Source organism: Scomber japonicus, chromosome 2 (assembly GCF_027409825.1).
Source record: "Scomber japonicus isolate fScoJap1 chromosome 2, fScoJap1.pri, whole genome shotgun sequence".
NCBI classification, from domain to species: Eukaryota; Metazoa; Chordata; class Actinopteri; order Scombriformes; family Scombridae; genus Scomber; species Scomber japonicus.
The window spans coordinates 36876394-36902711 of NC_070579.1; the positions used below are offsets into that span (position 1 = coordinate 36876394).

Below are 26318 nucleotides of genomic sequence, written 5' to 3' on the forward strand. Positions count from 1 at the left end.
CTGATTCAGAACTCCTGACCAGGACCAGATGGAGAGAACACATTACACCCATTTTAAATGTTCAACTTTTTTTTTTTTGCTCTAGAGCTTTTAATCAACATTTTCCCCATCCTTATTTTCATTTATTTAACTTACATTAAAGTTTTAAAACATTTTTGTCTTGGGGTGGGGGGGGGGGGTGGGGGGGTGGGGGGGGGGTTTCTTTGTAAATGTTTTAGTTTTTTTTTTTTAATAAAAAGAATCTCACTCAAAAAATAAGTCACTTTTTCTAAACAGCGACTTTAACCAGCTGCTGATTAAATCAAAGTGAGTTTATAACAATTGTGATTAAAAGTGAAACTTCTGAAGATACTTCATTTGAGGCAGTGTTACTGAGTGAAAGGCAATTAAAAATGAGGGCATATTTGTTTTCCTTGTGGTCTAATTCATTATTGTTATTTATTTCTATGTGCATTGTTTTTTCAAAATTATTTAAAAGGATCAAAATACATACATACATACATACACAAGGTCATGGTGGAGGGAGTGGGAAGAGTGAGGCTAAGAGGGGCAGGTTTAAAAGATTGGAGTGAAGTGGAATGGACAGGAAATGCTTATTCATTATTCTTTAAAGAACTGGGCTAAGAAGAATTTAAAAACTGGGACGTGAGGATTAATTTAATTCCACAAGATGGCAGTAATGCAACACATAGGATGCAAGCTGCCGTCGTTAAACAACGAAGAAGGAGAAGAAGCAGAAGAAGAAGAAGAGAGAAAAAAAAGAAAAAAGAAGAAGAAGCAGACGGGAGGGGCTGATTGTTGGACTTTATCTGCAAGTTTTACCAGTTTGAGCTATCCTGGAATAAATCCACACAAACAAACCTGTAGGTAAGTTGTCTTACATGCCTACCTCAGAAATGAGAACAACAAGCCAAGGATCCGTAGTTCATTATGTTTTGAATGATTCATGAAAATTGCTGTTTGTGGTTTTGTGTTAGAGTTGGCACATGAAGTTTACGGTCAGTGTTCTATGTGTGATCAGATTGCAGTTGCTACGTGTAAAAATGAGATGCCATTTATTTCTACTGCAATAATGTAACATTGTGTTTTAAAATACTCACTGTACCATTATACTTATCTATAAGAAAGGTTATACACGATGACTAAGACATTGGAATAAGAAGTAATAAGGAGAAAATAATGTATAGTAAAGGACAACTCCCCTGGGGCCATTGTCCTATTAGTCATAACTTCTAAACCAAGATCATGCAGATTCATCAAAGCCATAACATTCTAGTTTTGTCAATAGTAGTTCATGATCAATGATATTAAATGCTATTGAAAGGTCTATCAGAATAGCACCAACCTTCTTTTGTTTTCAATTTTGCCTGTGTTGGTTGAAAAACAGTGAGTATATTATGTATATGCAAAAATTAGCATTTGATTTGTTAACATATAATGCTTTCCATCATTTTATTTAATACAGGCAGTAAGCTAATAGACTATTATTTAATCCAGAGAATGAAAGTTTCCTTTTTTTTAGGCAGGGGAATCATCTTGTCCCATGTTGATAATATGTCAGTCAGATAGCAGGGGCAACTGAGTCTGCAACCAATTTACAAGTCCTTATCATATTTTCAACCTTGCTTATGCTGACTTTGTTCAATTTAAAATTTTAATTTATTATTCTTCATAATTTTCATTTTTATTAATAGGTAAGATATGTCATGATCTATATTTGTCATGTCGTTCCTTAATTTCTTTACATTATCTATAAAAAAGTTATTGAAATGATTGGCAATTTCAATTGGCTTTGTTAGAAAATAGCTGGCCACCTCTAAGAAAGATGAAGTGGATTTGGTTTTCATTCCCAGTAGTTAAGTGTATTCCTATTTTCATAATATAATTTATTTAATTAATGAATTAATCATTTATTTTCCTTTATATCCAAGTTTGTGACAAAGCTTCTAAGTTTCCGATATATCTGCAAGTCAGATTTAAATCAAGTTAAGATAGCTGTTTGTTTTTCCACCATACATTCTTAATTCCATTAACAAAATTGTCTTGATTAAATGTTTTGTATGACCTCTTCAATATTATCCTTGGGCCCGGCTTTACTACCTTTTGTATTTCTTAGCTTTCTTAGGGACATATTTTTTTCCTGTTATTTTCTGTGTTATTTAGACCAAACACTTCAAGTTTCAGATAAGTTTGGCTAGGCTTTAACTAAAACTCCACGTCCTGTTTCTGTGAATGATGGCAGATAAATAAGAAAGTGAAATGGAGTGATACAACACAGAAGAGAGGAGGGACAGATGGAAAGATGACGAGCACAGAGGGCATAGACACAGTTGTGCATGTCTGGTAGAGGAAAGGTAAGATACCAGTCTTATAATCTGCAATTTACAACATGCTGAAAACACTGCTTTAAAGTACAGAAATGCACATGAGGATCTTGGGATATTAAGAGGAATTCAAGGATTCCTCTCAAAGGAACTGGGGTCCTTATAGTTGAACCCAGTGACCCATCTGGTTATTAATTTGAAATGCTTTCTGGTATACTGTTTGGTCCAAGTTTATACCCTGGATTAAATGAATGGCATGACAATATACTGATAGGGTTTTAGACTTTGAAATTTCTTCTGCTCATAGTTGTACAGCCACTTCCTCTGTAATAATTCTGCATGGAAAAACAAGGGTGGGTCAGTATGAGCAATGTGCTGTAACATTGACGCCAGCCACTGTGCCAAACTCACCCCACAGGTCAGTGCTGTTTGTAGTGGTTTAGTTTATACATTAACTCCATTTGAACCGTCCATATACAGTATAGGGCAGCACAAGAACATCTACGTATATGTGGTTTTGGAATTGAGAGAGGACTTGGGCCATGGCTAATGACATTCAGAAAGGCCTTCCATTATACTGTATTTGCCATTTCTGTTCACAGAGGATGCTAGTGAGTGAGCAAAAGATAATAAGGTCTTTCTCAATTTGCATTCATGATGCACATCCTTGTAGAATTGTGAAATATCAATAGTCACCTTCATTTGAAGGGAGTTGTCGATACATAGCAACTCCCTTCAAAAGAAGAGCATGTAGTTTGACCATACAAACTGCTGCTGGTCTGAAAGTGGTGAATCAAAGTAATTTCAAAAATAAATCTTATTCCCACGCAGTTGTTTGTGTAGATGTGTGTGATGTTGCAGGTAAAGGTATATTTTATTTTTTTCCCCACTTTCAGGTTCTGATACTTACATTTGGACAAAAAAGGTCCAGATCAGAGGGACACCACTGAAACGGAGAGTAGGAGTGTTCAAGCCAGAGACACAGGAAGACTTTCTGGATGTGGTGAATGATCTGCAAACATGGAAGGGAAAAAAAGACTCTTAAAAAGTCAAAAAGTCAAAAAGGAAGTTAAAGGGAAAGTTAAAGTCCATGTGAAGCAAAGGTTTACGGACATATTTGAAGGCACGTCAGCCAGTCTTGCTAAGTTCAAAAAGGTCTACACAAGACTGTACATTACTCAACAGGGTGAGCAGTATGGTTGCAAATCACATGAGTTTCTCGATCACTTTAAACTCCCAGATGAGGCATCACCATTTTCAGAGATCAACTATCAAGAGATTGACTTCATGAACATCTTCAAACCAGGAAGAAACATTACCCATCAAAGACCTGTGAAAGACAAAGCCATCAAAAGAGTGATGACAAGCGGGATTGCTGGCATTGGCAAGACAGTTGCCGTTCAAAACTTCTCCTTAGACTGGGCAGAGGGAAAGTCCAACCAGAACATTGATTTTGTCTTCGTGCTCCCTTTCAGAGAGCTGAACACGCTCAAAGGGGCTGAGTACAGTCTTATGCAACTCCTTCTTCACTTCTACCCCGAACTGAAACCATTAGAACACACACACACCCTGGTTAAAGAGCAAGTGCTGCTAATTTTTGATGGTTTGGATGAAAGCAGATTTACTCTGGACTTTGACGGGACCGTGACAGTGAGTGACGAAGATCAGAAATCGACGGTGGATGCGTTGCTGACCAACCTCATCAAAGGGAACCTGTTGCCTAATGCTTTGCTCTGGATAACTTCCCGACCTGCAGCAGTCAATCAGATTCCCTCTAAATACATTGACCAGATGACAGAAGTGCAAGGGTTCACTGACAAACAGAAGGAAGAATACTTCACCAAGAGATTTGGTGCTAATCAGATCAAAGAAATCCTATCTTGTCTCAGAGGAATGATCAGCTTCTGTTTCATGGGCCACATCCCAATCTTTTGTTGGGTCATTGCTGAGGTATTTCAGAAGGGATGGGATGACCAGAGGAGTCAAAGGATCACAACAATGACAGAGTTGTACATTTCCTATTTGCTAACTCAAAAACTCAGAACAACACAGAAATATGGGGAACAAAGCTCAGAATCACAGAATGGTGCCATGCTCTTAAATCTGTCCAAGCTGGCCTTTGAGCAACTACAAAAAGGAAACATCATATTTTATGAAGAGGACCTCAGAGAATGCGACATTGATGTTGACAAGGCCTCAGCTTTTTGTGGATTTTGTTCAGAGATCCTGAGGGAAGAACGTGGGCTTTACCAGAAAAAGATGTTCAGCTTTGTGCATTTAAGCTTTCAGGAGTTTCTCGCTGCTCTTTACATGTTCCACTCCTGTGTAATGAAAAACATCAGCACTTTGAAGTCCTTCCTGGATGTTGACCCCACAGATCTGGACTTGACTGAGTTGCAGAAGAGGGTTGTGGATAAAGCCTTGCACAGTGAGAAAGGTCAGTTGGACATGTTTCTCTGCTTCTTCCTTGGATTCTCATTGGAGTCCAACCAGACAATGCTAGAGGGGTTACTACCACAGATAAAGAGCAGCTCAGAGACTGTTGAGGAGATGAAGAAATACCTTCAAAATTTTCATGCAGGAAACATCCCACAAGAGAGGTGCATGAACCTTTTCCTCTGCAAGTATGAGCTGAAAGAAGAGAGATTTCAGGATGACATCAGAAGGTTTCTTTCAGGAGCTAGACTCTCACCCATTGACTGCTCAGTAATATCCACCATGCTGCAGATATCTGGTGAACTGATTGATGAGCTTGACCTGACGAAATGCTGGACACCGCACTTTTGCACTGAGAAACTTATCCAGCCAATGAAGAACTGCAAGCGGGCACTGTAAGTACCATATACAGTTTATTGTGATCGAAAGAAAACAGGTGTGTTCAGATTGAATTGCTGTGTTGTCATGTGCACACATTTGACCACATACGAGGTTTAGCTCCATTTACAAATAGACCATGCAGGCTTTTGCTATAGTTAGCTTACAACTTGCCACATACAATATGTGGAAGATTCTCCCCTTCATTTTCTCCTTCTCTAGAAAGCTGAGTAAGACACACATGAATAAAGAATATTTTTGTGCATCTTTATACCATGTCTGGACACACTTCAAGTGCTCAGTCATACCAGAAAGTGGCACATATAATTCCTATGTGCTTCCTTTCCAAATAGTCTCGGCTGGTGAATAAAGAGTTTAGTCACAGGGCTAGTTAGTGAAGTAGTGTGTAACTGGTGAGCTAACTGGTAACATGATGTGCTAGCCTAACTGAACAATTAGTCTCTGTGAGTAAATAGTAGTACCATTTCCTTGTGTAAAAAAAAAAAAAAAAAAAAAGGAGTGTTGCAGGGTTCATATTTTCTTAGCCGTAAAAGGAGCAGAGCACACCTCAATCACACAAATCCACCAATGCAGAAGATCTGAGCGCTCAAAGCACAATTATTTTATCAAATCTACTTTTTAGGCCGAAACTTTTTATTAATATATATATTTTTAGAACATAATTTATGTCAGTGTGAAAATGGTGCAAATAAATGTTTGAGTGGTGCAAAGCATTTTTAAACTGATTATCTGACTATCCACATCATCTTTTGGACTTTCTTGATTGCAATTGGGTAAGATTCATTCAATAAATACATACATCTACATAGGTCCCGTTTTATAAAAGTTTAATCAAATGGAACAATACAGTAGCTGCAGCTTTAATGAAAACGTAATTTATGAGTAGTGCTACCCCTAATGAACTTGAAAACAATATGGTGCATATAGCATTGTGAGAATCTATCATAAATGGTACAATATTTAACTTAAATTTTACTAAATATTACTGTACAGTTCATCTTTTTTCTACTGTTGCTTTGTTTCTGTTTTACAGACTGAAAAGTGAGCATTTGAGAGAGAAACCCCTGAGGATACTACTGTCCACTCTTCAGTCACCAGACTCTTGCTTGCGGGAGCTTTGCCTGGAGTGTGTTTCTAATGTCAACTTTCCTCCTCCTGATGATCTCCTTGATGCACTGGGAAGTCCTAACTGTAAACTCAAGACACTGAGGTCAGGTTATGATCAATATCTGAACTATTTCCTCTAATAGACTATGCCTACACATTATTTATAAATGATGTGATGTTTTATACAGATTGTCTGGCTTTTCTCTGGATTTTCGGCATTGTCACATGATGACCACTTTGCTTCAATTAAAACAATCATCCCTGAGAGCACTGGACCTGACTGACTGTATATATGGTTACCCAGAAGATTATAGTGGATATTTTTCAAAAGAGGTGGAGAAGAAAACGTATGAAGATGTCAATGATGAGCTAACCCTGCTGACTATTATTCCTGCTGTCTTGATCAGTCCAGTCTGTAAACTGGAGGAATTCAGGTACATGTAGTGCTTGTTTGCTTTCATTGTTTTATCATTTGTTTTTTGTGCTTTTCCCTGTGTACTTTGGCATGCCTCTGTTTATGAAATGTACTATATAAACACATTTGCCTCATCCTGCATTGCCTAGTGACAGCACCATCCTCACATATTGTTTTCTTGTTAGCAAAAAAATGTTTGAATCATCAAGTATTTTTGTATTGACTGCAGCATGCGTGGTTGTCTCCTGAAAAGTAAATGCTGTCAAGTGTTTGCCTCGATCCTCTGCTCAAACTCTCAGCTGAGAGAGCTCGACCTCAGCTGCAATGACCTGCAGGACTTAGGAGTACAGCTGCTCTCGGTTGGACTGGGGAGTTCAAAATGTAGGCTGCAGATACTGAGGTACTGGTAGACACCCTGGACTCACAAGTTGATCAGATATTAAGCAACGTGTAATACAGGGTGAGGTGTGGTCTTTATTGAGAGTCTTTTTCTCTGCAGGCTGTCATGTTGTGGGATCACAGAGGAAGGCTGTGCCTCTCTGGCCTCTGCTCTGAAGTGCAACCCCTCCCATCTCAGAGAGCTAGATCTCAGCTACAATCATCTAGGAGAATCAGGAGTGCGGCTGCTCTCTGAAAGATTGGATGACCCAAAATGTAGACTGGCAAAACTCAGGTAAATAAACTGCAGTGTTACAACCTTAAATTTAATTAAGGTTTTATTCCCTAATGCAGATAGCAATTAAATCCAGTAAATGTAGCATTCATATTATCTATCAAAATCCATATGTTTTCATGACCTAATCATCACCTTCAACGTACTTTAAACAAGGAACTGTCTGCTGACAGTTTGCAACAGTCTGACAGTTTGATATTTGCCACGTCAGGGTGGTAAGATAATGTTAATGTTTAAATATACAGTAGCAGTCAATGGTTTACACTACTCATTTTTGTTTGTTTGTTTTTCTAATTTGCACATAGTACATCAGTACTGAAGACATCAAAACTAGTATTGAAAATATCTCAACCAACTTAATGACGCCATCACTTGGAATAGTTTTAATTTAACAGGTGTGCATTGTCGGAAGTTAATTGGTGGAATTTCTTCTTAATGTGTTTGAGACTAAAAGTTGCTTTTATTCTACGGTAGTGTTGCTAATCAGCAAATAGCTGCTCAACTTTTTCAATTTAAGGTCCCTTTTTCAAAGTCAGTCAATCCGAAAAATTTCAAGAACTCACAGGCAGCCACAAAAACCATCAAATACTTTGTTAAAACTGGCTCATATGACGACTGTTCCAGGAAAGGAAGACCAGATGCAGACGGGTTCATTATCTTTACATAGTGCTTTTCTAGTCTTTTTGACCACTCAAAGCACTTTTATACTGTATGTCACGTTCACCCATCCATTCATACATTGATGACAGGGTTAACTACACAGGGTGCCAACCTGCTTATCAGATGGAGACTCACATATTTATACACTGTTGGCATACCCATTGGGAGAATTTTGGAGTTAAATATCTTGCCCAAGGACACATCAACATGCAGACAGGAGGAGCCGGGAATTGAACTGTCGATTTTTGATTGGTGGACAACCCGCTACAACTTTAGTTACTTTTCAGATTAAGCTAAAATACACATTGTTAAAGATGAAACCAGTGGTTTCCAACCTTTTTGTCTTTTGACATCTTACAAAATAGAGATTTTTCCCTCTTGAAAGATTAGAGAAAAAGTCCAAAACCTAAAAACAGATTTGTGTAGGAAAAAGGGCCACACCCTTAGATTGGGAACCTTGTAACATGCTGCTCTAACACTGATGCTTCAGTATTAATAATCTAATGATATCATATCACTGAGCAAGTGCTTTTACTTACATATTTAAATTACATGTTGCAGCTGGTACTTATGAATGTATGTAACTGAAATAAGGATATGAACACGTCACTGCAGGGCTGTTGACATAGATTGCGTTAGTTTTAGCTGAGTGTATTCTCAGCTAGCTGCAAGACTAGAAAAACTGAAAAGAAATGAATCTGTAATTTAAGTTCCTCTCTGAATGTGAGATATGAGCAGAATGTTTATCATTTAAATCAAGCATTCATCACTCACATAATTAAGCTGTGATAACATTGCCCTTATATACTTTTATTAATTTCATCTTTTATTTAGTCAATATGAATTAACTTAAGACAGGAATGATCAGAATAACTTGTGATAAGAAACATTGTTTAAGTCTGTTTATAAAACAGTGCTGTATATTTGGATACAAAATGCAAATTTTGTTGCAATGAGAAAATGTGAGCCTCAAGTGTAATTTGTATTAATATCCTATATCCATTTGAATGACTTCCACACTGAAGGCTCTTCCACACTGAAGGCTGTTTCTCACTGTCTGTTCTTCTTGCGTTCCTCAGTGTGGACCATGATGAAGAGCACTGGGTAAACCCACAGCTTCTCAACAAGTGTAAGCTTTTTATTCACTGAATTTCAGTTTTCCTTGTTTGACAGGAAAAACTCAAACCAAACCATCATCCTCTATTTCTTTAATAGATGCGTGTGAGCTCACATTTGACCCCAACACAGTGAATGAACACCTTGTCCTGTCTGAGTCCAACAAAGAAGTGAAGTATACTGAAGAGAAGCAGCATTATCCTGATCACCCAGAGAGATTTGATGAAACGAAGCAGGTGCTGTGCAGAGAGGGTCTGACTGGACGCTGCTACTGGGAGATGGAGTGGGATGCATTCGTGAATATTGGTGTGGCGTATAAGTGTTTAGAGAGGAAAGGATGGTGGGAAGTGGAAATTGACCGTATCAAAAAGGCCTGGTGTTTCACTATCACCTGTTCTAAAGGTTATACTTTCTGTCACGGCCTCAAGAGGACTTTTATTCCTGTCCCGATCATTGATGTCCAAGCATTCCTGGCCAGACCAAAAAGACTGGGATTGTTTCTGGACTGGCCAGCTGGTGTTCTGTCTTTCTATTGGCTGTCTGGTGACACAAAAACTCTCCTTCATACTTTCCACACCACCTTCACTGAGCCTCTCCACCCAGTGTTCATGGTTAATGGTGGATCTTTGACCCTGTCCAGTGTAGTGAAGCCAAAAATGGATCCTGTGAGTATTTCTGGTCATTTTCTTAGCTCACTAGTTCTATCAGTATCACTGTAAACAAAAACATATTTTTTCTGCTTTCCTTTGATTACAGGATCAGTCAAGCTTCATACCTGAGGTGATGACAGAAAGAATAGGCATCTCATACAAGTAAGAAAAAAACACAGTATCCTCCTGTTTTTTTACTCCTCTTCCGCTGCGCAATACATTTGCACGAGTCCTACTTTTAACAGAAGCCACTTAAAAGCTGCATCAAGCACCACAAAGCACATTGGTCTGGACAGGAAGTCAGACACAGAAACTGCATAGAGCAGCTGGTCATTTTTCAAAATAAAAAAAACAATGCAGACTCCTGATCCAAGTACAAAAATCAACTAAAATGACCAAATCAACTAAATTTGACCAAAATTGGGCCATTTAGTTGTGCTGCTACTGAAATAATTATGGTAGAGGGAAGTCAGTTTTTTGGGTTTAATTGGGCTGCCATAATTACCGTATTAACAGTACAACTTAATTTAAATAGTGGATTACTTACCCAGAGTATGCTGCGCTTCTGAACCGCTCATGGTGGGGTAGTACACTGTACAGAGGACCCAACAAAACTCTGGCACACCTGGAATGCGGCACATACATGCCCGGTGGAAAGCCCGGATAACATCAATCAATCTTTATTTGTATAGCGTAAATCACAACAAAGTCATCTCTAGGCATTTTATACATAGAGCAGGTTCTAAACCGAACTCTTCAGGTTTTAATTAAACATCAAGCAGCATGCTACTGTCTGTTTTGTACAGAAATTGCCCACCACTGGAAAAGCAGTTGTTAACAAGAGTGAATGAAAACAAACAGAAATGAAGCAATTAGGCTTTTATTAATGAAAACAATATCTGATTATCAAATCTGAATTTGAGCTCTTATCACAGGTGGCTGATGTGAGTATTTTCCTTTAAACTGTTCTGTGTGCATACAGGTTCATATTCCCAGGTCCAGGTTTGTTCCGGTGTTCTTTGACTGGACTGGTTTTTAATGTGACTCACGAAGGGGAGGTCAGATACAGGACTCTGATCTGGGATCACATGCTACTCCAGCCTGCTCTTAAGGTTCCTGCAGGACCACTGTTCAGCATTGAGTGTGCTGAGGACTCCATCCGTCAGCTCCACCTCCCACACTGTGAACCTGAACCTGGTGAGAACACTACTGCGCCCTGAGATCACACATCCAACCAACTGAAAATGTTTCTTGTATTTACCTAAAGTCTGCATCAGTGCTTTTTAGTATACATGCAGAGATGGAAATAACACTGAATGAAACTGTTATGAGGCCACACGTGATGATTCTGCATTTTCACAGCACTGGTCTCTGAAAGCCTCAGTGTGGTCAACATCTCCGATGATGGAATGAGCATCTTACAGCCGCTGGAGGTCACTCAAACCCACGTGGTGGTGGACATCCCTCACCTCTCTGCCTTTGGCATCATCTGGGATGTCATCAAGAGGTTTTTCAATTTCATGACAAAACCAATTAGTGGCCAAGTCCTGCTGTTCCTGCGACGACCGTTCCCCTCAGGGAAACAGATCCTCAGTGTGATTCTGCTACCGAGCAATGTGCCACTGCTGGAGGTAAAACCCTCTGTCACACCCATAGTTTCATTAGTTCCCCTCTTTTCTTCTTTTTCTATGTTCCAATTACTTGTAAGTCACAACAGTGGCCTCTTATCCAGTTTCTATGTGAATAAACAGATCATTGGGCCTTCTGTCATCAGTATCTCTAACAAGATGTTATGTTTTCACTGAAGGTAAAAGTGCAACATATAGACTCTCAGTTCATCCAGGCACCTTCGAACTGTCTTATCCACAGAGAACAACGTTACAGCTTGTTTAGTGACCCAGACAGCTATAAAATACAGCCTGATGTGAGTATGAGCATCACACACAGCTTCTGCTGCATCTGAATACAAGTCAAACTACACCATATTGTAAAATAACATGTTTCCACTTTCATTTCATTTCAGCATGCAGTGTTTTCTAACGAATATGGTCCAAACTACCACCCAACCTATGAGATCATGCTGATGACGAGCACAGAGGAAGTGACTCTGATGTTGAGAGATCCAGAGAGTATACAAGTGTGGCAGCACAACCTCCATCTGCCTGGTAAATACAGCATCACTAGGGTTGCACAACTTGGTGAAAAAGAGTTAGGGTTTCATGTTGTAATTACAATTATTATTATTATTATTATTATTATTATTATTATTATTATTATTATATTGCGATTTGTGATATAATAAACAAAATACACTTAGCTGATCTCTGGTATTCAATCAAATTCTTTCTCCAGTCTCATCTTCAGGCACTTCTTCAGTTCAAACTCTACCAAGGTTGGCAGACGACATCTCAGCAGAGAAGAAGCTGCTCACTGTCAGGTCAGCGTTCATCTACAGAGTGTCTTCTCCTGTTCTGGACAACCTGCTGGATAAACTGCTGGCAGAGGGAGTTATAACTGATGCTGAGAGAGAGACAGCCATGACCAAACCCAGACAACACAAAGCACGGGACGTGATTGACATGGTGCGGAAAAAAGGGAGAGACGCCAGTGAAAAAATGATGACCTTGTTCTCAGAAGACGATGCATTCCTTTGCAGAGATCTCGGCTTGATCTGAAGCAAAAAGTAAAAATCATGAATCAGATGTTGAGGGAATTGTAGAAGATGGAATCACACACTGCATTTAATCTTTTTATCAAAACTGTGTGTCACTATACTCTTAACATCAGTGATACTACAAAGAGTGAGTAGAGACACTGGTATACACATTCCTTATCAAGAGTCTTTACGTTGTTTATTATATCTCAAAATCTCAGTTATATTCATGTTGATTGAATTGTAAATAAAACCAAGAAAACGTGATGATTAGAAAGTTCTATTGATGTGATGTTAGTGTGCTGGGGAATAGTTCTAGCTGTTGAACATGATTCATTATTGCAGAGTATTTTAATCACTTTAGGGACATAAATAAATGTATGAACAGCTCTGCATTGTAACACAGAACAGTTAAGATTTGCTGATGGTGAGTAGCAGCCATCTCCTCAAAATGATGCTGGAGTTATGCAGGATGTCCTGTTTAACACTTTTTATCTTCTTTTTAGTCACAATTTTTTATACTGTTTTATATTTTTATTGATATTTTTTTTGGAAAAGAGATTATACAGATTTATTTGTATATTGAGTGTGCTTTTTGATTTTATATACTTGGTGACATTTCTATATTCATTTCACTGTTTAAATGTATTCATTTTAATATTATCTCTACACAATTATCTAAAGGCTGTTTGCTGTCTCCTTAAAAGTACAAGCAACATCATTCTGGTTGCAAATATGAAACACTATTATTCTTTGTTTTGTTTATTCAAATTTAGGATTTGTGATTTGTGAATCGTGAATCGAATTGTGATCCTTTAAAAATGTTAGAATCAGATTTTAAAGCTTGTGTAATTTGTGTGATGTTGGAGACGTAAGAAATGTTTTTTTTACATCATGCTTTGAATTTTATGAGATTTACATGTATTATTTAATATATGATCTGTGTAAATAGAACAGCCAGAGCTACAGTATACTGAGGATACAGTGTACTGACATGAGTGTAGAGCTGATGGTGCTGCTGTCACAGTGTCTATTTCTCTCTCTCTCTCTGTCGCTCCACATTGTTTATAAAAATGAGTAAGTATTTTTCATAAGAAATATGAATTACCATAAACTGTGGGTTTGTAATATGCAAAGAAAACGTGTGGTTGTAGAGCCAATACAATAAATCCCTGAGTCACTCCTCTGCAGTCCTGTGATAGTAAAGTCTGTTGGTGTACATTTTCTCCAATATCATAACTCCTCCATTGTCCACCATGGCAAAATCATTACTTTCAAATAACGTAAATTCTAACACCACCACAGGGGCAGGTATAGTGATGTTTCCTCCCTCAGTGACCGTCAGGTTCTTTATTTCCTTAGTAGCAGCTGAGATCATCACTGTAAAATGTAAAGTAATGAAAGTTGTAGCTAATAGCACGTTTCTATAGCAAATGCTTACAAAAGCTCCTATAATATCTAACATACTTTGACTTTTATGTGTTTTTCACTGTTTCTTCTTGGGTTCAAGTCCTGGAGGACATGAAATGTGCCGGTTTTCTGACTAAAAGTCAATTGTTACTCAATTGTTGTTTTTTTTTTAAAGTATATTTTTTCAGGCTTTTTTGCCTTTAATGTACAGGACAGTAGAGATATAGGAAACGGGAGGCAGAGAGAGGGGGAATGATACGCAGGATAAGACTGCGTGGTGCAGGATTAGAACCAGGGTTGCCTGCAACGAGTACTATAGCCTCAACACATGGGGCGGGTGCTCTACCCGCTGAGCTATGCTCAACCCCACTCAATGATTTTTTATACATGCTTTCTGCCACACTCTCAGAGTCTCAGATGTTGGACATGAATTGGGGTCTACGATCCAGGACCACGTTGACGAGGAGGCCAAGAAGCCGGAAGATGTTGTAGAAATTATATCTATACTGTGTCTAGCTCATGACATTCACAGCCTTGTGGAGTCGTTTATTCTGCACAGAAGAAAAGAGACTGACTTGCACACAGCCAAGCGAATATTATAGGCAGAGGTATAGAAGTCAAAACACACCAGTGACTCCTGTTATTTTCCACAACCCCATTGAGGAGAACCAACCTGGCAATCTCTTTGGTCAGGGGCACAAAATGGACCGTCTTTCTGAAGTGGTTAACAGCGGTGAGGATGGTCATGTTGCCATCAGATGTGGGAAGGCCAGAGAGATGTGGGACTAAGGGCAATGTGGCACAGGGAGGGGCTGTGGAAGCTAGTGGGAGCCTGGCGAACGGCTTGTGCTGGTTGCAGACCAGGTATGTGTTGACACATACCCATGTGTTTCCTTCAAGGGTGGCCCACCAAAACTGGAGGAGGAAATTACGGGTTCTCTAGATCCTCAGGTGGCAGGTGACATTGGATGCATGGGCCCACTGGAGCACGTAGACCTCAGAGCTGGAGGGATGAACAGACAGTCAGGTGGGGAAACACTGGGCTTGTTCTGACCCTTGGTGGTGGACCTCACCCTCTCCTCAATTTCCCAGGTCAAAGTGATGATCGGAGCAGGGAGGATGGATGTACTATATAAACACATTTGCCTCATCCTGCCTTGCCTAGTGACAGCACCATCCTCACATATTGTTTTCTTGTTAGCAAAAAAATGTTTGAATCATCAAGTATTTTTGTATTGACTGCAGCATGCGTGGTTGTCTCCTGAAAAGTAAATGCTGTCAAGTGTTTGCCTCGATCCTCTGCTCAAACTCTCAGCTGAGAGAGCTCGACCTCAGCTGCAATGACCTGCAGGACTTAGGAGTACAGTGCTCTCGGTTGGACTGGGGAGTTAGGCTGCAGATACTGAGGTACTGGTAGACACCCTGGACTCACAAGTTGATCAGATATTAAGCAACGTGTAATACAGGGTGAGGTGTGGTCTTTATTTATTGAGAGTCTTTTTCTCTGCAGGCTGTCATGTTGTGGGATCACAGAGGAAGGCTGTGCCTCTCTGGCCTCTGCTCTGAAGTGCAACCCCTCCCATCTCAGAGAGCTAGATCTCAGCTACAATCATCCAGGAGAATCAGGAGTGTGGCTGCTCTCTGAAAGATTGGATGACCCAAAATGTAGACTGGCAAAACTCAGGTAAATACACTGTAGTGTTACAACCTTAAATTTAATTAAGGTTTTATTCCCTAATGCAGATAGCAATTAAATCCAGTAAGTGTAGCATTCATATTATCTTTCAAAATCCATTGTCTTCAATAGTTGTTGCAGCCAGGTCCCACTCCTTTATTATTATTCATGACCTTCATCACCTGATCAGTATTGTTTTCGGCCTCTGATAGACCCATTTCAACGTACTTTAAACAAGGAACTGTCTGCTGACAGTTTGCAACAGTCTGACAGTTTGATATTTGCCATGTCAGTGTGGTAAAATAAATTAATGTTTAAATATACAGTACCAGTCAATGGTTTACACTACTCATTTTTGTTTGCTTGTTTTTCTATTTTGCACATAGTACATCAGTACTGAAGACATCAAAACTAGTATTGGAAATATCTCAACCAACTTAATGACGCCATCACTTGGAATAGTTTTAATTTAACAGGTGTGCATTGTCGGAAGTTAATTGGTGGAATTTCTTCTTAATGTGTTTGACACTAAAAGTTGCTTTTATTCTAAGGTAGTGTTGCTAATCAGCAAATAGCCACTCAACTTTTTCAATTTAAGGTCCCTTTTTCAAAGTCAGTCAATCCGAAACATTTCAAGAACTCAGAGGCAGCCACAAAAACCATCAAATACTTTGTTAAAACTGGCTCATATGACGACTGTTCCAGGAAAGGAAGACCAGCTGCAGACGGGTTCATTTTCGTTACATAGTGCTTTTTTAGTCTTTTTTACCACTCAAAGCACTTTTATACTGTATGTCACATTCACCCATCCATTCATACATTGATGACAGGGCTAACTACACAGGGTGCCAACCTGCTTATCAGATGGAGACTCACATATTTATACACTGTTGGCATACCCATTGGGAGAATTTTGGAGTTAAATATCTTGCCCAAGGACACATCAACATGCGGACAGGAGGAGTCGGGAATTGAACTGTCGATTTTTGATTGGTGGACAACCCGCTACCTCCTGACCAATAGCCACCTGTTGGAAAAGCATTCCAGGTGACAACCTCATGAAGCTGGTTGAGATATTACAGAGTCCTAAAGGCTATACGAGAAATCTAAAATATGAATCATATTTTGGTTTGTTTAACAATTTTTCTCACTACATGATTCCACATGTGTTATTTGATAGTTTTGTTTTCAGTATTGTCCTGCAATGTAGAAAATATTAGAAAATAAATAAATAAAAACCCTTGAATCAGTAGGTGTGGCCACACTTTTGACTCTTGACACTTTTGTTAAAGATTATATAAAATTTCAAAAATGTATAAAAACAGTAGCAATGTTGGGTCTAAAGTAAGTAAGTCAGGTAGGAGATAGGCCTATGGTTTTTGTGTGTCCTGATCCTTTAGCGCCTCCCTCATTTAGACAGGAAGTGAACAGACTGGTTTGATAACGAGGCTGTAACAGCAAAACTATCCAAAGGAGACATAAGAGGTTGAAGCAGCACCGTGTAACAGCTAAGTCAACGGTACGAAACTCTTGAAAAAGACTATGTTAGACTTACATTGTCCGTGTCGTTAATAAAAATGTTTAAAAAACGACAGCTCATTGGGTATTTTACCGCAAAATGCGATTTTGATATGGCGTCAAGCAGGAAATTCTGTACAGTAATGTTACAGTAAACTGGCTTTCGTTCATTATTCATGTCCTCACTTAAATGACCGTTGGAAAAAAAACAACCGAAGTGGATACTGAGGACAGACACATTAAAAGGGGAAAACAGCGTAGACTGTTATTTTTCGTTTAAAGCTTGAACAAACCGAAAGTAACTCTGCTGCCGGAAGGTTCAAATACTGATAGAGTCCTTACAAAATATCGTGTTGAGCTTTAATGCTGTTTAAAGGTGTTAACTTTGGAAGCTGTAATCATACTCAAGTACTGCATTTAAGTACAGTTTTGAAGTGCTTTACTTAAGTATTTTCTACTACTTTGTGAAGGTATACCTCCACTCCACTACAGTTAATTGCTTACAACTTTAGTTATCAATCAATCAATCTTTATATCGCCAAATCACAACAAAGTTATCTCAAGGCACTTTACACATAGAGCAGGTTCTAAACTTTTATCTTCAGGTTTTAACTTTAAAGAGACCCAACATTCCCACATGAGCAACAGTGGAGAGAAAAAATCCCTTTTAACAGGAAAAAACCTCAGAACCAGACTCAGAAGTGACCCAGAATCTGCCTCGACAGGTTGGGGTTGAGTTACTTTTCAGATTAAGCTACAATACACATTGTTAAAGATGAAACCAGTGGTTTCCAACCTTTTTGTCTTTTGACATCTTACAAAATAGAGATTTTTCCCTCTTAAAGATTAGAGAAAAAGTCCAAAACCTAAAAACAGATTTGTATAGAAAAACGTTTTCATTTCTCGACCCCTCATATATCTGCTGACCCTTTCGAGGGGCCACACCCTTAGATTGGGAACCTAGTAACATGCTGCTCTAACACTTATGCATCAGTATTAATAATCTAATGATGTCATATCACTGAGCAAGTGCTTTTACTTACATATTTAAATTACATGTTGCAGCTGGTACTTATGAATGTATGTAACTGAAATAAAGATATGAACACGTCACTGCAGGGCTGTTGACATAGATTGCGTTAGTTTTAGCTGAGTGTATTCTCAGCTAGCTGCAAGACCAGAAAAACTGAAAAGAAATTAATCTGTAATTTAAGTTCCTCTCTGAATGTGAGATCTGAACAGAATGTTTATCATTTAAATCAAGCATTCATCACTCACATAATTAAGCTGTGATAATATGGCCCTTATATACTTTCACTAATTTCATCTTTTATTTAGTCAATATGAATTAACTTAAGACAAGAATGATCAGAATACTTCTTTTAACTTGTGATGAGAAACATTGTTTAGGTCTGTTTATAAAACAGTGCTGTATATTTGGATAGAAATGCAAATTTTGTTGCAATGAGAAAATGTGAGCCTCAAGTGTAATTTGTATTAATATCCTATATCCATTTGAATGACTTCCACACTGAAGGCTCTTCCACACTGAAGGCTGTTTCTCACTGTCTGTCCTTCTTGCGTTCCTCAGTGTGGACCATGATGAAGAGCACTGGGTAAACCCACAGCTTCTCAACAAGTGTAAGCTTTTTATTCACTGAATTTCAGTTTTCCTTGTTTGACAGGAAAAACTCATCCTCTATTTCTTTGATAGATGCGTGTGAGCTTACGTTTGACCCCAACACAGTGAATGAACACCTTGTCCTGTCTGAGTCCAACAAAGAAGTGAAGTATACTGAAGAGAAGCAGCTGTATCCTGATCACCCAGAGAGATTTGATAAAACGAAGCAGGTGCTGTCTAGTGACACAAAAATTCTCCTTCATACTTTCCACACCACCTTCACTGAGCCTCTCCACCCTTTGGCCCTGTCCAGTGTAGTGAAGCCAAAAATGGATCCTGTGAGTATTTCTGGTCATTTTCTTAGCTCACTAGTTCTATCAGCATCACTGTAAACAAAAACATATTTTTTTCTGCTTTCCTTTGATTACAGGATCAGTCAAGCTTCATACCGGAGGTGACGACAGAAAGAATAGGCATCTCATACAAGTAAGAAAAAGTGTCCTACTTTCAACAGAAGCCACTTAAAAGCTGTATCAGGCTCCACAGAGCACATCAGGCTGGATAGGAAGTCAGACACAGAAACAGCTTAGAGCAGCTGGTCAATTTTCAAAATAAAACAACCCATGCAGACTCCTGATCCAAGTGCACAAATCAACTAAAATGACCAAATCAACAAAATTAGACCATTAACAAAGTTGGGCCATTTAGTTGTGCTGCTACTGCAGTAATTATGGTAGAGGGAAGCCAGTTTTTCAGGTTTAATTGGGCTGCCATAATTACTGTACAACAGTACAACTTAATTTAAATAGTGGATTACTTACCCAGAGTATGCTGCGATTCTGAACCGCTTGTGGTGGGGTAGTACACCGTACAGAGGACCCAACAAAACTGTGGCACACCTGGTATGCAGCACATACATGTCCGATGGAACGCACGGATAACATCATGCAGCATGCTACTAGGGCTGAAACGATTATTCGAATTATTCAAATTATTCAAATTATTCGATTTACAAAAAATGATCGAGGCAGTTTTTCATGAATTGAAGCTTCGTTTAAAGCATTTAACTTGTTTGTATGACTTGCTCCGCTTGTGTTTTACACGTATGGTTATTACTGATGCACACCGCGTTACTCGCTATGTCGCGGAGCAGTTTACTAGAGAGTGAAAACTACAAAGTGTGTAGTCGCGCACACACACACACACACACACACCCATAGACATATATGTCTATGCCCAAACCGATCGGTTTTCTATCGTTTATTTGCCATTCATGTCTTCTTTTTCTAACGTCACCGTGTGGATCATTAAGCTTGTTGTTCTAGTTAGTGAACTATCAGCTTCTACCTGATGAGAAGATCTCAGTCAGTCAGCCAGTCAGCAGTAGGAGATGAGGAGAGGAGCTTTGAGAGGTTGATCTCAGGTCTCTAGACTGAGGTAGGAGGAGCAGGGGAATCGACTGCACTTAATTTGTATGGTAGCCTAATGATGCAAAAATGAAAATCAGTCACACTAAAAGTAAGTAAGTTCATGTATTTGTTTCAGATGGCACTGAAGTTAAATCCAATAAATGGGTTTAGTTTTGATTTCAACAATTGAATATTCAGACCAAATAGCCTTTGTCTAAGTTATAAAGCTTGTTTCAAAGTAATTTGACTTTACTGTATTATTATTTTCATTTATTTGTTTCAGAAGGTAATGCAGTTAAATGCAATAAATGGGTTTAGTTTTGAATAAAACCCACTTGATTGTTCATGTTCAGAGACATGTCTTTTTTGTCTCGATTAATCGATGAAATAATCGATAGAATACTCGATTACAAAAATAATCGATAGCTGCAGCCCTACATGCTACTGTCTACTTTTTACAGAAATTGTCCACCTCTGGAAAACCAGTGGTTAATGAAAACAAACAGAAGTGAAGCAATTCGGCTTTTATTAATGAATACAATGTGTGCTTATCAAATATGGATTTAACCTTAACTCTATAAGTGGCTGATGTGAGTATTTTCCTTTAAACTGTTCTGTGTGCATACAGGTTCATATTCCCAGGTCCAGGTTTGTTCCGGTGTTCTTTGACTGGACTGGTTTTTAATGTGACTCATGAAGGGGAGGTCAGATACAGGACTCTGATCTGGGATCTCATGCTCCTCCAGCCTGCTCTTAAGGTTCCTGCAGGACCACTGTTCAGCATTGAGTGTGCTGAGGACTCCATCCGTCAGCTCCACCTCCCACACTGTGAACCTGAACCTGGTGAGAACACTACTGCGCCGTGAGAAAATGTTCTTGTATTTACCTAAAGTCTGCATCAGTGCTTTTTAGTATACATGCAGAGATGGAAATAGCACTGAATGAAACTGTTATGAGGCCACATGTGATGATTCTGCATTTTCACAGCACTGGTCTCTGAAAGCCTCAGTGTGGTCAACATGTCCGATCATGGAATGAGCATCATACAGCCGCTGGAGGTCACTCAAACCCACGTGGTGGTGGACATCCCTCACCTCTCTGCCTTTGGCATCATCTGGGATGTCATCAAGAGGTTTTTCAATTTCATGACAAAACCAATAAGTGGCCAAGTCCTGCTGTTCCTGCAACAACCGTACCCCTCAGAGGAACAGACCCTCAGTGTGATTCTGCTACCGAGCAATGTGCCACTGGTGGAGGTAAAACCCTCTGTCACACCCATAGTTTACCATCAGTCCCCTCTTTTCTTCTTTTTCTATGTTCCAATCACTTGTAAGTCACAACAGTGGCCTCTTATCCAGTTTCTATGTGAATAAACAGATCATTGGGCCTTCTGTCATCAGTATCTTTTTGCAGGTGAATTGTGCCCTCTAGTGGCAAGTGATTGTAACTTCAAGTTGTGACATCTTTATGAGGAATGAAGTTAAGCCCTCTAACAAGATGTTATGTTTTCACTGAAGGTAAAAGTGCAACATATAGACTCTCAGTTCATCCAGGCACCTTCGAACTGTCTTATCCACAGAGAACAACGTTACAGCCTGTTTAGTGACCCAGACAGCTATAAAATACAGCCTGATGTGAGTATGAGCATCACACACAGCTTCTGCTGCATCTGAATACAAGTCAAACTGCACCATATTGTAAAATAACATAACACGTTCCACTTTCATTTCATTTCAGCGTGCAGTATTTTCTGACAGATACGGTCCAAACTACCACATAACCTATGAGGTCATGCTGATGACGAGCACAAAGGAAGTGACTCTGATGTTGAGAGATCCAGAGAGTATACAAGTGTGGCAGCACAACCTCCATCTGCCTGGTAAATAGCATCACTTGGTGAAAAAGGGTTAGGGTTTCATGTTGCAATTACAATTATTATTATCATTATTATTATTATTATTATTATTATTATTATTATTATTATTATTATTATTATTATTATTATTATTATTATATTGCGATTTGTGATATAATAAACAAAATACACTTAGCTGATCTCTGGTATTCAATCAAATTGTTTCTCCAGTCTCATCTTCAGGCACTTCTTCAGTTCAAACTCTACCAAGGTTGGCAGACGACATCTCAGCAGAGAAGAAGCTGCTCACTGTCAGGTCAGCGTTCATCTACAGAGTGTCTTCTCCTGTTCTGGACAACCTGCTGGATAAACTGCTGGCAGAGGGAGTTATAACTGATGCTGAGAGAGAGACGGCCATGACCAAACCCAGACAACACAAAGCACAGGATGTGATTGACATGGTGCGAAAAAAAGGGAGAGACGCCAGTGAAAAAATGATTACCTGGTTCTCAAAAGACGATGCATTCCTTTGCAGAGATCTCGGCTTGATCTGAAGCAAAAAGTAAAAATCATGAATCAGATGTTGAGGGAATTGTAGAAGATGGAATCACACACTGCATTTAATCTTGTTATCAAAACTATGTGTCACTATACTCTTAACATCAGTGATACTACAAAGAGTGAGTAGAGACACAAGTATACACATTCCTTATCAAGAGTCTTCACGTTGTTTATTATATCTCAAAATCTCAGTTATATTCATGTTGATTGAATTGCACAAAAAACAACCAAGAAAACGTGATGATTAAAACATTTCTATTGATGTGATGTTAGTGTGCTGGGGAACAGTTCTAGCTGTTGAACATGATTCATTATTGCAGAGTATTTTAATCACTTTAGGGACATAAATAAATGTATGAACAGCTCTGCATTGTAACACAGAACAGAGATTTGCTGATGGTGAGTAGCAGCCATCTCCTCAAAATGATGCTGGAGTTATGCAGGATGTCCTGTTTAACACTTTTTATCTTCCTTTTAGTCACAATTTTTGATAGTGTTTCATATTTTTATTGGAAAAGATATTAGACAGATGTATTTGCATATTTAGTGTGCTTTTTGATTTTATATGCACATTTCTATATTCATTTCACTGTTTGAATTTATTTCTTTTAATATTATCTCTACACAATTATCTTAAGGCTGTTTCAAAGCCTTCTTAAAAGTACAAGCAACATCGAATATAAAACACTATTTACTTTTGTTTGTTTTGGGACCAAAACTAAAATTTAGGAATTATTGCCCTTTAAAAATGTCAATCAGATTAAAAAAATCATGTACATTTTTATGTTGTTGGAGACATTGTCACATAATCCTGTGTTTTGTGAGATTTACATGTAATTGTAATACTTAAATGATTGAAAAATGAAATGTGATCACTTTCTGTTGTCTCATTATTCTATCTTTATACAAATGAAAGCTCCAGTACTGACACTGTCTAACTCCATGTTATTTAAAAGATTAGCATAACACATAACACAACACTTGTTTAATCAATTTAAAGTCATAAGAGTTAATGTGGACATCACTCAGGTTTTCAATCACATATGTATGTTTATTTTTTGCATTTGGCAGAAAAAATCTCCACAACATGCTGAAAACACAACACCAATACCATACCATACCATAATAGTAAGACAATAATTCAAACTTTATTTATATAACATATTTCATTCCACAGGCAAGCACAATGAGCCTCACTGAGCTACCATGAAATGTAGCCACAATCTGTTTGGTAACATATAGCAGGATTTATCAGAACTATTTCAATGAAAATGAGAACAGGTTAATGAGTAGGCAACATTATTTCTTTCAAATAACATAAATCCATAGTCCAGCACAGGATCAGGTAGAGTGATGTTTCCTCCCTCAGTGGCTGTAAGGTTCTTAATTTCCTCTGTAGCAGCTGAGATCATCACTGTAAAATGTAAAGTAATGAAACAGTCAGTTTACAGCTGTATAGCACATGGTTCTATAGCAAATACTGAGTACATAAGCCTATAATATCTAACGTACTTTGACTTTTATGTGTTTTCTACACTTATTCACTGTCTTGTGTTCATGTGTTCAAGTTGGTAGTTTTGTATACATACTTCCTGCCGCAGCCATTAAAAACATGTTCCACTTACTCTAGAAATAACACCATGAACTTCCTGTCTGCAGCACAGACCTGTTACCAACACTTTATGGTTTTATTTGTTCACAGGTTCCAGTCTTTATGTATCTGTAGTTTTGTTCACTGTGGTAGTTTTTAACAGTGGAGGCTCAGCACGTCAGATGTTAGTTACAGTATATTTTTATGGAGAATTGACTAAAATGGGAAATATGAGTATGTTCTGTGTTAAACATGTTAATCTGTATATCTAAATATACTTACTTACTTAAACTTTTTATTATAAATCTATTTTATACTAATTTACTCGGAATGAACTGAGTAACTTGCATGTATTTAATGATTAATCTTCAGGACATTTTACAGAGAAAGTGATGGCATTTGGTATAAATTATAAGAAATAACAAATAGTATGAAGCTGGTTTAGTTGGTAAGAGCCAGTTAATTATATTTACTTTTATTGCTTACATTTTTCATTTGCAAAAACACTTATTATATTCTATTATAGATTTTTTACAATTCTCTAATTGATCAAATGGTATATTAGCATATGAAGTGTTTGTTTCTCTATACTAACAAATAACAACCTTTCAAACAAATGTCTTAAGAATTCAAAGTTAGACAGCAGCTACTTTTACTGAAAATACCTAACATGCTAATATATCATTTCACACAAAACTACACACTGAAAATACATTTAGCAAATTCACAACTTATCACTCACCAACTAAACCCACTTAACACTTGTTTCTGTTTTGTCTTATAATTTGTACCAAATTCCACCACTGTCTCTGTAAAATGTGACAAAGATATACTGTTAAATAACTGAAAATGAGTCAGCAATGTAGAATGTAGAATTTACAGTAAGTGTTACTGAACTAACAATACAAACTAATAAAGTACAACAACACTACACATACTTATTTAAACAGACGTCTAAAATCTTCTAAATATATGATTTATACAATAAATCTAAAATATATCATTCACCCTTTAGAATCCCTGATCAGGTAAAGATCAATCATATCAGTTATATAGTGAAAGTTAACTTATAAAATAGATGGTAATGCTCATGTATGACTCCATGGTGACCACTGAGACTGTTTTGCTACTTCTACTTCTACTTCTTGTCATCTCTGAGCGGATGTTGAATTTAGTGCAGCCAGAGCATCACTTTCACACTGGGCTTGTTTGACCACATGATGCACAAAGCACAGGAAACTATGTCTGCTGCTGAATACCATGTGTTAGCCACTTGTGTTAACTGGCCCAAAGAAAAGGTTTCTCACCAGTGTCACACATCAACAGTAACATACAATCATTCAGTAAGTTGTTGGGGCTTTTTTATATTTAGAGCTTTGGTTTAAAAACTGCACCCACAGTCCCAAATACCACCAAGGAACAGCATTTTGAAATGTCCCTGTTGCAGATACAGTTAAAGTTGTAATGCTCCTCCAGATGACACATCCATGCGGTCACAAGAAGGTTAGCTGTGTCTCAGCATGGAGGAGATATCAGGAGACCGGCTGTTACACCAGAAGAGCTGGACAAGGCCATAGAAGATAATCAACCCAGCAGCAGGACCGGTATCTGCTCCTTTGTGTGAGGAGGAACAGGAAGAACACTGCCAGAGCTCTACAAAATGACCTCCAGCATGCTACTGGTGTGCGTGTTCCTGACCACACCTTCAGAAACGGACTCCACGAGGGGGTCATGAGGGCCTGACGTTTCATGATGCAGACAGTTGAGCTCACTGAATAAGTCATGATCGGCACAAAAACACATCATACCTCACTATGGTAAAGCTGACCGCTTTAAACAGATTGTAACCCCTATGGAACATAAATAAAACTTTGACCTTGTATTTTGTGTTCTGTTTTGATTTGTATTACCTCATAAAATGAACATGAAAAAATGCTAAAATGGGGAACCAGGCCCTAGTGAAAAGGAAGCATCTATGATTCACATTCTCATTCTCACAAAACCTTTCAGTGAATCTTTGTTCTGTTTGGAAGCATTTACATTTATGATGTTTTTCCACTTAGTTTTTCCTTTAGTGTCACCCAAAATGTTTCTCCTCAGATATTAATTTAATTGTAATCTATGAAAGCATACATTTAGACAGCGCTGCATACTGTTGGAGAAACTTACGGAAACCATTTTCTGTGGCTGGTTTCTATAGAAATAAAAGCTGTGTGGTTACTGTGGGCTGATGATACATGTTTAG

General features: G+C 38.3%; 2 protein-coding genes across 2 annotated transcripts in view; both read left to right on the forward strand.

Moving 5' to 3' along the window:
- The window catches only part of LOC128366822 (NACHT, LRR and PYD domains-containing protein 12-like), a 31828-nt gene extending 19229 nt beyond the window's left edge, over positions 1 to 12599 (forward strand). Inside the window, 11 exon segments of the mRNA XM_053327591.1 lie at positions 363 to 375; positions 6935 to 7081; positions 7181 to 7354; positions 9094 to 9143; positions 9230 to 9795; positions 9887 to 9942; positions 10763 to 10977; positions 11143 to 11411; positions 11588 to 11704; positions 11804 to 11945; positions 12133 to 12599. Of these exon segments, the coding sequence (XP_053183566.1) occupies positions 363 to 375; positions 6935 to 7081; positions 7181 to 7354; positions 9094 to 9143; positions 9230 to 9795; positions 9887 to 9942; positions 10763 to 10977; positions 11143 to 11411; positions 11588 to 11704; positions 11804 to 11945; positions 12133 to 12455 (2072 nt within the window). The 3' untranslated portion in view covers positions 12456 to 12599.
- Positions 12600 to 18572: 5973 nt separating this feature from the next.
- Positions 18573 to 25839, forward strand: LOC128366832 (NACHT, LRR and PYD domains-containing protein 1a-like). Its single transcript, XM_053327603.1, has 9 exons — positions 18573 to 18677; positions 18751 to 18995; positions 19088 to 19143; positions 20695 to 20909; positions 21054 to 21322; positions 21584 to 21700; positions 21804 to 21945; positions 22153 to 22382; positions 25783 to 25839. The coding sequence occupies exons 2-9, from the start codon at positions 18987 to 18989 to the stop codon at positions 25837 to 25839; spliced, it is 1095 nt and encodes a 364-aa protein (XP_053183578.1). The 5' UTR covers positions 18573 to 18677; positions 18751 to 18986.
- The last annotated feature ends 479 nt before the right edge of the window (positions 25840 to 26318 follow it).